Source organism: Pristiophorus japonicus, unplaced genomic scaffold, assembly GCF_044704955.1.
Source record: "Pristiophorus japonicus isolate sPriJap1 unplaced genomic scaffold, sPriJap1.hap1 HAP1_SCAFFOLD_409, whole genome shotgun sequence".
Classification (NCBI taxonomy): Eukaryota; Metazoa; Chordata; class Chondrichthyes; family Pristiophoridae; genus Pristiophorus; species Pristiophorus japonicus.
Genome location: NW_027253970.1, coordinates 436650 through 448702, shown reverse-complemented (window position 1 = coordinate 448702; position 12053 = coordinate 436650). Strand labels below are relative to the sequence as shown.

Genomic DNA, 12053 nt, shown 5'->3' with positions numbered 1-12053 from the left:
CAATTAAACTTTCAACCCATCTATCTAGTCTGGATTATAACCTGGATCCCAGCATTGAAAGAGATGTGTGCCATCTCTATAGCCTCTTATTCCACCTTTCAAAAACTAACCACTGCAATATGTTTAAGACAATATACAATAACTCACTTCCCTTGTCTTATCTGTATTTAGCTATACTTATGATATTGAAGCTGTCAGCTGTGATGAAGCTCTTGTAGATGTAACATCAATTTGTGCAGAAACTGAGTTGACACCTGATGAGATAGCAACTGTTGTTCGCTCTGAGATCAAAGAAAAAACAAAATGCACTGCATCAGTTGGAATGGGTATGTATCTAAGTAATAGAAATTACGCCTTTAAATTATGTGCAATATTGAATATATTTATAGCATTTCCATTTCAGAATAGAAAAATAATTTAAGGTCGGATATACTTGTCTCAGAGAGAGTGCAACAAAGGTTTACTAGATTGAATCCTGGGATGAGAGGGCTGTCATATGAGGAGAGAATGTATTGAAACGTATAAAATTCTTAGGGCTTGACTGGGGAGATGTTGGGAGGCTGTTTCCCCTGGCTGGAAAGTCTAGAACTAGGAGTCATAGTCTCAGGATAAGGGGTTGGCCATTTAGGACTGAAATAAGGAGAAACGTCTTCATTCAGAGGGTTATGAAACTTATAATTCTCTACCCCAGAGAAGATGTGGTTGCTCAGTCGTTGAGTATATTCAAGACTGCGATCGATAGATTTTTGGGCACTAAGGGAATCGAGGCATATGGGGATAGGGCAGGAAAGTGGAGCTGAAGTTGAAGTTCAACCATGATCTTAATCAATGGCAGAGCAGGCTCGATGGGCTGTATGGCCTACTCCTGCTATTTCTTGTGTTCTTTTGGCACTTTGGAATAGTTCGATGCCCATGTTCTATCCCGCACCAAAACTCGTTCAGCTCTTGTGCTCACTGACATGCACCCCCCGCCCCCCATGTCTGAAATTTAAAATGCTCATCCTCAAGTTGAAATACCTTCCTAGCCTCACCCACCCTACTTCTGTAACCTTCTCCAGCCCTATAACCCTTTAAGAACTTTCCTTTCCTCCAACTCTGGCCTTTTCTGAATCCCTTTACTGCATAATTGGCAGCTGTGCCTTCAGTCATCTCGGCCCTAAGTTCTGGAATTCCCTCCCTAAGTATCATTCTTTCTGTTAATTGAGGTTTGTGAGAATTGTTAAATGCTACACAAATCACATCAAACTGTAAAAATTCTGTAATTCAGTTAGTTACATTTTGAAGCATCATAATCTAAACTATGACAATGTGCCTGCAGCTATGTTCATGTATCAATTCTTCCATGAATCCTAGCTTGTCATTTCAGTAACCTAAAAGCATTAAATAAATGATTTCTTACCTAATATTGCTCCTTTCAAATTAGTATGGCGCATATCTCTCTGTGCCTCAGTAATCATAGGGTATCTCAATAACTTAATCGTTTTTTTTTTAAATCTTTTAAAACTAGTATGCTGGAAACCATTCCTTATCCAAAGATATACCATTCTCAAACACTAATTTGACCCTTAAATAGCAAACAAGAGGTTGGATTTTCAACAAACTTGGTGAGCAATTAATTGATTCTTTTGGTATGTGTGCGCTTTTATCTACAAACGCTGACTCGGTACAAAATCAAGGCACATTCTGATATTGAAATTATTTATTGTAAAATCAGATGTATTGGTCACACACTGGTGCATAAGGTTTGTAGTCATAGAATATGAAACTTCAGCACTGAATATAGATTTTATGGTGAACCAAATTTTGTACAACATACCGTATGCCAATAATTGTTACTGTAAAAGATAACCTTTATCTGACATTCTTAATCTGCTACTTCACCTATGCTCCTGTTGAAACATTTCAAAAATGTTACAATAAATTTGACCTTAAAATTTGCATTGCTAGCCATGGGCCCAATTTTGGCCATGACTTGCATCAATTTTTTTTGGAGTAAGTTGTTTTTTCTGGCGTAAGTTTAAATTTTCCCCCCAAAATTTGCTCCAGAGTAAGTCAGTTAGGTTCGATTTTTTTTTTAGTTCAGTTTTTTTTTCAAAAGTTCCCAGACACTTACGCCAGTTTTGGCCATTTATGCCACTTTGGTCAGCTAAAACTTACTCCAAATCGACTTAGGTCAGCGTATGTGGCCAGCTCTGAAAAACATTGTGGGCAGTTAAGAATTCGGCGCAGGTTAGTACATTTAAAGCACTAAACAAAACACAAAAATAAGCATTCAATAACAAATAAAATATACAAGGAAGCTGAGAGGACCTGCACCAAGACTTACAAAGCATTAAACAAACCACAAAAAGTAATAAGCAATCAATCAATAACAAATAAAAAATAGAAGTCCTACCTTTATGCCAGAATCAAGTTTTTTTTTAAAGTCCCCGTCCCCATCAAAATACTCTTTTCTTTCCCCCCCCCCAAAAAAAACAACTCCTCCTCACCCCCCCCCCCCCCCCCCCCCCCCGAATGAAAACTCAAGCACAACCATCAATAAATAAAAAATAAAACTGAAGTCCTTCAGCTGGCCGGCAGATGCGGGAAGCCACTTGTCCGGGGATAGGGTGCGGCGAAGATCGGGGCGTCCCTTCGGCCGGGGATAGGGGCTGCGAGCATCGGGTGCTGCTCACAGCCCGCAGGGGACACTGGGAGGGCAGGAGCATGCGCGCAGCTGCCGGCAGTGCTTTCTGCGCTGGACTGTTGCTCTGCCCCCCACTTCACTAGCTACGCCACGCTGGGACACCGGGGCAGAATGGGGCCACTTTTTTTTCGGCGCCGTTTCCAGTGCGCAACGTTAGCGCATTTAAGGTAAGTGCGCCGAAAAAAGGGGTTGGGGAAAATTGGGCCTCATGTGTTTATGACCTCACTGGAAATATTTTATTTTATTCCTAGTGCTGTATTATGCATGTATGAATGAAGATTGTAGCTTTGATTTCTAATCTGTGCTGAGATTTCTGATCTCAGTCATGTGATGGTACGGGCACTAAAATACATCTCGCCGCCATAGCCTAGGAAGGGGAAGATCAAACAGGTCCTCATTACTATCCACTGACCCATGTTGGAAAGTACGTTGGTGGATACCAGGACAGGATTGGGATCGCTGTGATGTTCTGAAGTGAAAAACACTCAAGTGTCTAGGCTCGTGCATGAAACATGGTTATTTGGGTGAGGTACTGGAGGACAACTGAGGCTTGTAGAATCATACTCCCCAGATGGGTTGATACCTTTAGGAGAAGAGAGAATGGTGAGAAAGTTAGCCAAAAAATGAAGAGCTGTAGGAGTTCCATTTACTGGCAGGTACGATATTACATCATTGTTGATGTTGTGTTCAATAGGATCGAACATTCTGCTGGCCAGAATGGCCACCCGTAAGGCCAAACCAGATGGGCAGTATTATTTAAAACCAGAGGAAGTTGATGATTTTATCAGAGATCAACTTGTGAGCAATCTGCCAGGTAAGCCTGATTGCTTGGTATGGACAGTTTTGACAATTAACATCTCTTGGAAATGTCGTAAACCCTAAAGAAAGAACTTGCATTTATATAATGCCTTCCATGACCAAAGGATGTCCCAAAAGCATTTCATAGCCAATTAAGTACTTTTGTCGTCAATGTTATAATGTAGGAAAATGCAGCAGTCAATTTGCATACAACAACAATTTGCATTTATATAGCGTCTTTAAAGTAGCAACGTGTCCCAACGCCCTTCACAGGAGCATTATCAAACAAGATTTGACACCGAGGTATATAAGGAGATATTACGATAAACAAAAGCTTGGTCAAAGAGCTAGATTTTAAGGAGTGTCTTAAAAGAGGAGAGAGAGGTGGCGAGGTTTAGGAAGGGAATTCCAGAGCTTGGGGTCTAGGTAGCTGAAGGCTTAACCACCAATGATGGAGTGCTTAAAATCAGGGATATGCAAGAGGCCAGAATTGGAGCTGGTGTAGGGCTGGAGGAGGTTAGAGATGGGGAAGGATTTGAAAGCAACAATGAGAATTTTAAAATTGAGGTGTTGCTAGACGGAATCCTGTGCTCGCTGACCTACATTGGAGTGATGGGTGAACGGAACTTGGTGCGAGTTAGGATACGGACAGCAGAGTTTTGGATAAGCTCAAGTTTATGGCGGGTGGAAGAAGGGAGCCCAGCCAGGTGAGCATTGAAATAGTCAAGTCTAAAGGTAATGGGCATGGATGAGAGTTTCAGTAGCAGATGAGCTGAGACGGGGCGGAATCAGGCGATGTTATGGAGGTGGAAGTAGGTGGTTTTGATGATGGAGTGGATATGTAGTCGGAAGCTCATCTGGAGGTCAAATACGACACCAAGGTTGCAAATTGTCTTTTTCAGCCTCGGACAGTTCCCAGGGAAAGGGATGGAGATAGTGGCCAGGGATCAACAAGGTCCCATAAATAGAATACAATATTAGTATTGAGTACTATATTACTTCATTGTTGATGTTGTGTTCAAATGGATCGAATCAAAAAAATGAGATCTAGAATAGTGAATTTAAGAAATAAAAAACCTAACCTATTTTACACTATGCACTTTCATTTACAGTGATATTCCCCTTTAAGTAGAGTGACAAGAAAAGTTTTTTATTTTACATAAATAATGTGATTTATGGGCAAAAGTTGTATGCACTTATAAAATCAGAGCATGGAACAGCACAGAAACTAATCATTCAGATCACCAAGTTGGCAGCGATGTTTTTCTCCACATGAGCCACCCAGTCTAATCCCACTGTCATGCTTGCTCCCTTTATCATTTAATATTTTGCCTTACCTACCCAGCTTATGCCACTTTGCCAGGCCCAATTAATTTTATTTTCTGCTTATTATAATATCCTGGTGAGAAAATAATATGTTGCTTATTTTAAAAAGGAATTAGTGAACTTTAAACAATCATATTTTGGAACAGTCAATATACAAATAAGACAAATATTGAACTTAACAGTTTATATAGGATGGCATTTGACTCATACTTATACTGAGCAGTTTGACACATTTTAAATATCCTAGTTTTAAATTCCAACAATATGCTTCAGAACCAGTGTTTTTTTTTAAAAATCTGACAACAGAATATGTAGTCACATGTCTGAGGCCTAGATGTTTTACTTATTGGAGGGAAGATTTTCAACTTGGGTGCATTATACGATGAATAATCAGATAGTGATTTTTTTTTTAAGTGTTTGAGTTTTTTAAGTTAAATCATTTTAGGTTGCTTTTATATAATGCAGTTCAAATTAGTGAATTTTTGATGAAGATGTGTTAATTTTCTGACTGATTTTTAGAGTAATTAAGAAATTGAACATTTACATTTTTGGCTAAAATTATCAGTAGAAGAAAAAGATCAGGGTAAAAGTGAGCCGTAAATTATTTCTTTGTTTATAGGAGAAAAATGCCTGTCGAATCCTGCAGTATGATGTTAAGCCCTCTTTTTCTTTTTCTCCTCATCATCATTTTCTTTTACCTATTTACATTAAATTGATATTGCCGCTGGTGTATTTAGGAGTTGGAAGGACATTAGAATATAGAATGGCATCCTTTGGTGTTAAAACATGTGGAGAACTCCAGCAGATTTTGATGCCAAGACTTCAAAAGGAATTTGGTCCCAAAACAGGCCAAATGCTTTACAGATTCTGCCGTGGTCTAGATGATAGGCCAGTCCGAACAGAGAAAGAGCGGAAATCTGTATCTGCAGAGATCAACTATGGCATCCGGTTTAGTCAGGTAAAGTATTGGTAATATTTTTGTGAAGTCACAATCCAGTATTCATGTAAATAGTAATTTTATTTTGCACCTCAACCTGAGTTTCATTCCAATTAAATGATTTGTAAGCAATCTGGTTGCAAATCTCTTCTGTCTAAAATAAGCATCGTAGATGAAAGGGTGGTATCTATCAACTAAAATGAGAAAATGTAACCTATTCTAGCACACACTTTTTCTGTCAGTGTAGAGACACTAGTATTTCGAGAATTTCCCCATTTTCTTTTCTATGGGGAAACATTTAGAAACATAGAAAATAGGTGCAGGAGTAGGCCCTTCGAGCCTGCACCACCATTCAATAAGATCATGGCTGATCATTCCCTCAGTACCCCTTTCCTGCTTTCTCTCCATACCCCTTGATCCCTTTAGCCGTAAGGGCCACATCTAACTCCCTCTTGAATATATCCAATGAACTGGCGTCAACAACTCTCTGCGGCAGGGAATTCCATAGGTTTATAACTCTCTGAGTGAAGAGGTTTCTCCTCATCTCAGTCCTAAATGGCCTACCCCTTATCCTAAGACTATGTCCCCTGATTCTGGACTTCCCCAACATCGGGAACATTCTTCCCGCATCTAACCTGTCCAGTCCCGTCAGAATCTTATACGTTTCTTTGAGATCCCCTCTCATGCTTCTAAACTCCAGTGAATAAAGGCCCAGTTGATCCAGTCTCCCCTCATATGACAGTCCAGCCATCCCTGGAATCAGTCTGGTGAACCTTCGCTGCACTCCCTCAATAGTAAGAACGTCCTTCCTCAGATTAGGAGACCAAAACTGAATACAATATTCCAAGTGAAGCCACACTAACTAAGGCCCTGTACAACTGCAGTAAGACCTCCCTGCTCCTATACTCAAATCCCCTAGCTATGAAGGTCAACATAACATTTGCCTTCTTCACCGCCTGCTGTACCTGCATGCCCACTTTCAATGACTGATGAACCATGACACCCAGGTCTCGTTGCACCTCCCCTTTTCCTAATCTGCCGCCATCCAGATAATATTCTGCCTCCGTGTTTTTGCCCCCAAAATTGATAACCTCACATTTATCCACATTATACTGCATCTGCCATGCATTTGCCCGCTCACCTAACCTGTCCAAGTCACCCTGCAACCTCTTAGCGTCCTCCTCACAGCTCACACCGCCACCTAGTTTAGTGTCATCCGCAAACTTGGAGATATTACACTCTATTCCTTCATCTAAATCGTTAATGTATATTGTAAAGAGATGGGGTCGCAGCACTGAGCCCTGCGAGACTCCACTAGTCACTGCCTGCCACTCTGAAAAGGACCCGTTTATCCCGACTCTCTGCTTCCTGTCTGCCAATCAGTTCTCTATCCACGTCAGTACATTACCCCCAATACCATGCGCTTTGATTTTGCACACCAATCTCTTGTGTGGGACCATGTCAAAAGCCTTTTGAAAGTCCAAATACACCACATCCACTGGTTCTCCCTTGTCCACTCTGCTAGTTACATCCTCAAAAAATTCCAGAAGATTCGTCAAGCATGATTTCCCTTTCATAAATCCATGCTGACTTGGTCCGATCCTGTCACTGCTTTCCAAATACGCTGCTATTTCATCCTTAATGATTGATTCCAACATTTTCCCCACTACTGATGTCAGGCTAACTGGTCTATAATTACCCGTTTTCTCTCTCCTTTTTTAAAAAGTGATGTTACATTAGCTACCCTCCAGTCCATAGGAACTGATCTAGAGTTGATAGACTGTTGGAAAATGATCACCAATGCAACCACTATTTCTAGGGCCACTTCCTTAAGTACTCTATGATGCAGACTATCAGGCCCCGGGATTTATCGGCCTTCAATCCCATCAATTTCCCGAACACAATTTCCCGCCTAATAAGGATATCCTTCAGTTCCTTCTTCTCACTAGACCCACTGTCCCCTAGTACATTCGGAAGGTTATTTGTGTCTTCCTTCGTGAAGACAGAACCGAAGTATTTGTTCAATTGGTCTGCCATTTCTTTGTTCCCCATTATAAATTCACCTGAATCCGACTGCAAGGGACCTACGTTTGCCTTCACTAATCTTTTTCTCTTCACATATTTATAGAAGCTTTTGCAGTCAGTTTTTATGTTTCCTGCACACTTCCTCTCGTACTCTGTTTTCCCCCTCTTAATTATACCTGTACATGCTCTGTTCCTGTGATGGCACAGCTAAAATCAGAAATTCTCTAGATCAGAATCACAATATTGCACTTTGCTCAATAATTAAATTGCATTGGAGGATATCCCATGGAATTGCTCACATGTAGTCTGGGGTCTGTAGCGGATTCTGATGTTTAGCGGCTAATCTGTTCTTTAAGGCCACTGCTCAATTAATATCGGGTGGGATTTTAACCCAAAAAGCGGGTGGGAATGTTTATGGTGTTAAAAATCTGAATCCCGACCAGATGCCATCTCCAACCCGCCCACCTCCGGTTTTAACTGAGGCGGACAACCAACCCGCTCCCAAGTGGCGGGTCGTCCATTTAAATATACTGAGGCTGACATGCCTCAGATTTAACCACATTTTAAATTTAAGATTGGCTGGTCGGATTTTGCAGGCGAGATTCCTGACCGCATCTGAGCCCTTGCCGCTCCAAAACCGGCAAAGTATTAAAATTCCAGCCATCAAATCTGGAGATGACAAAGGTATGGAAGAATGTTTTGGCAGCTGTGGGGATGAGGTAGGTATACAGATGGGTTATGGTGACTGGTTGGATGTGGGGTTTGAATCTCACTTCTAGGTTGGGGCAGGACATTGATGTTGCATAGCATCAGATTCAGCATGAGTGGGCAGAGGGATGAAATTGACAACTGAGATGTGGAGTTTCTGGCAAGAGTGGAACAAGATGACATCAGTCTTGACTATAATGAAGTGGAAAAGTCCTGGTTCATCCATGATTGTATTGACGGGGTAATGTATCGACGTGAATAGAGAACTGGTTGGCAGACAGGAAGCAAAGAGTAGGAATAAACGGGTCCTTTTCAGAATGGCAGGCAGTGACTAGTGGGGTACCGCAAGGTTCAGTGCTGGGACTCCAGCTATTTACAATATACATTAATGATTCAGACAAAGAAATTGAATGTAATATCTCCAATTTTGCAGGTGGCACTAAGTTGGGTGGCAGTGTGAGCTCTGAGGAGGATGCTAAGAGGCTGCAGGGTGACTTGGACAGGTTAGGTGAGTGGGCAAATGCATGGCAGATGCAGTATAATGTAGATAAATGTGAGGTTATCCACTTTGGTGGCAAAAACAGGAATGCAGAATATTATCTGAATGGTGACAGATTAAGAAAAGGGGAGGTGCAACGAGACCTGGGTGTCATGGTACATCAGTCATTGAAAGTTGGCATGCAGATACAGCAGGCGGTGAAGAAGGCAAATGGCATGTTGACCTTCATAGCGAGAGGATTTGGGTATAGGAGCAGGGAGGTCTTGCTGCAATTGTACAGGGCCTTGGTAAGGCCACACCTTGAATATTGTGCACAGTTTTGGTGTCCTAATCTGAGAAAGGACATTCTTGCTATTGAGGGAGTGCAGCGAAGGTTCACCAGACTGATTCCCGGGATGGCAGGACTGACATGAAGAAAGACTGGATCGGCTAGGCTTATATTCACTGGAATTTAGAAGAATGAGAGGGGATCTCATAGAAATATCCAAAATTCTGACGGGATTGGACAGGTTAAAGGCAGATAGAATGTTCCCGATGTTGGGGAAGTCCAGAACCAGGGGTCACAGTCTAAGGATAAGTGGTATGCCATTTAGGACCAAGATGAGGAGAAACTTCACTCGGAGAATTGTGAACCTGTGGAATTCTCTGCCGCAGAAAATTGTTGAGGCTAGTTTGTTCGATATATTCAAAAGGGAGTTAGATGTGGCCCTTACGGCTAAAGGGATCAAGGGATATGGAGAGAAAGCAGGAATGGGATACTGAAGTTGCATGATCAGCCATGATCATATTAAATGTTGGTGCAGACTCGAAGGGCCGAATGGCCTACTCCTGCACCTATTTTCTATGTTTCTATGATTAAATGTCAGACTGGTAATCAAACAGCATAACATTAGTCATGGAATGTAGGCTGGCAGTGGAGCAGTAATGATGCGTGTCATCCACATGCATATGGTAGCTGATCGCATGCTTATGAATATAAGGATGGTGCATTTCAGAGGTAACATATTGGGAATAGGACAGGAAACCATTAGAGGAAAGGTACTGGCATTGTTGGGATAGGTGGTGCCACAAAGGTAGGCAACAGAGGAGAAACAGTGGGGCGGATGGAATGATCAACCATGTTGAAAGCTGCAGAAAGGTTAAAGAGTCAAACCACACCAAATTTTCAGCAGGATAGTCTGGGTGTAATGCAGGAGACAGTAACCAAACTGGAGAGCTTCAAGTAGTGCATGGTTGGAAAGCCGAGATCAGAGTTGGCTGCTGATAGTGTTCATGAATCTGAGAAAGGAAGGGGATATTTGTGATGGAGTGGCAGTTAGGATGGATGGATGGACCAAGTTGGGATTTTTAAGGGAGAGGTGGTGATTGCAGTTTTGAAAGGATGCTGGTTAATGATAAGGAAAAAGGGAGACTGATTATGCCTACAAATATTTGGCCAAAGAGACAATATTGAGTGGTCAACAAATGGCTCAGAAAGGATGATAGGGAGCAGGTAGTAAGTGTCAGTGACGTGATGAGTCTGAGAACTTTGGGAAATGTTGTTGAGGATTATGAGATGAGGAAGGCTGGGAGTTGTCCAGGGTGTGACTGCCAGTGGTGAGAATGGAGGTTGCAAGAAAGGTAGACCTACGAGGTGATTTTCAAAGAACAGCAAGCGTGAGGAGCTCATGGATTTCTTTGTCATCTAAATTGAGACCAACCATTCTGATTCCTCCACAGCTTGCTCTTGCTCCCAACTCAATTTCACTAATCCATTCCTATGCTAGACCTGCAACATGTTTTTCCTCCCTTTCTCTCCCTTGCTCTCTCCCTAGCTGAGATTTCATCTCCCTTTTAAAAACTGCCATCACCCTCCCCTTAAAAACAACTAGCCTTGATCCCTCAGTCCTTGTTAACTATCACCCCATTCGAACCTCCCTTTCCTCCCCAAGGTCCTTGAATGTATTGTTGTCTTGAACCTTTGTGCAATTTCTCTTGCACAACTCCGTTTGAATCTCTTCAATCCGTCTTCCACGTTGCCTACAGCATCAAAATGGCCCTAACAAAAATCACAAACTACATTCTTTGTGACAATAAACACAGAAAATGCTGGAAACACTCAGCAGGTTAGGTTGTATTTGTGGAGAGAGAAACAATGGGATAAAGTTAACTCTATTTCTCTCTCAACTGATATTGGCAGCTAGAGGCAGTAATGGAAGATATGAACTTCAACATAACAGGAAGGCGAGAAAATGGAAAGGGGAAACCCCTGTTAAATCCGGAAATGTAATGTTTAACGTCGTAACCATCATTTGCTTTTGTCTCTGCTTGTAACACTGAGCTGGATTTTCGGGTTTTAGGGTTTTTGGGTGAAAACAGTAGCGATACGTGAAAATTACAGTTTTTGCTGCATTACCGGTTTTAGGACAAGCCTTTGGTCGCAAAGGGAGGCGTGCACAATTATTTGCGGCGCAACACACGAGTTTCGCCAACTTTAGTGCGGGGTAATTTGCGCTGCGAGAGAGGCCCTGGGAGGCGGGAAAAAAATTCAAAAAACATTCAAGCAACATTACCAAGACCCTTTGCTAACAAATCGCTGCAAAAAAATAAAAACGTTAACTTTTTTTGCAGGTTTTCTAATTTACCGCTGCTGGCAGGGCTGGGGTGTTCTGGGTTCGGTGTACGGGTCGGGAGATTGCCGAAACTCGGTCAGTAACGCAATCCGCGTCGTAACATGTCCGGCGGTACTTCCCATCGCCGCCACAAACAAGGAGCCGAGGATCCCGACTGGGTTTTTACCACGGAGGGTCAAAATGTGCCGAAAACCCGGTCGCAAACCCCTCGAAAATCCAGCTCCAGATTATTCATTCTCCATGTAACTCAATTATATTTTGAAACAAAAATTCATAAATGTGTGCAGTAGTCTTGTCATATTGTTTTTACAACTTACCACTTTAAAATAAATATTTTATATATAAATAAAGCACTTTACGAGTGTCTATATTTGTAAAGATTTTTGACAATTTAGAGGTGGAAGGTCATGAGCAAGTGCACATATATTGTAAGTTTTGCTTCTGCTTGTGGTGTGCAAGTTA

General features: G+C 41.8%; 1 protein-coding gene across 2 annotated transcripts in view; it reads left to right on the top strand.

Annotated features, from left to right (window-relative positions):
- Positions 1–12053, top strand: part of rev1 (REV1 DNA directed polymerase) — a 141337-nt gene that overhangs the window by 74516 nt on the left and 54768 nt on the right. For both annotated transcript variants that reach the window (XR_011591337.1, XM_070873050.1), the window contains exons 11-13: positions 172–326; positions 3381–3500; positions 5548–5768. Coding sequence is in view for 1 of the 2 variants with exons in the window: in XM_070873050.1 (XP_070729151.1) it covers positions 172–326; positions 3381–3500; positions 5548–5768 (496 nt within the window). In the remaining variant the exon portion in view is untranslated. The remainder of the gene's footprint in view (positions 1–171; positions 327–3380; positions 3501–5547; positions 5769–12053) is intronic.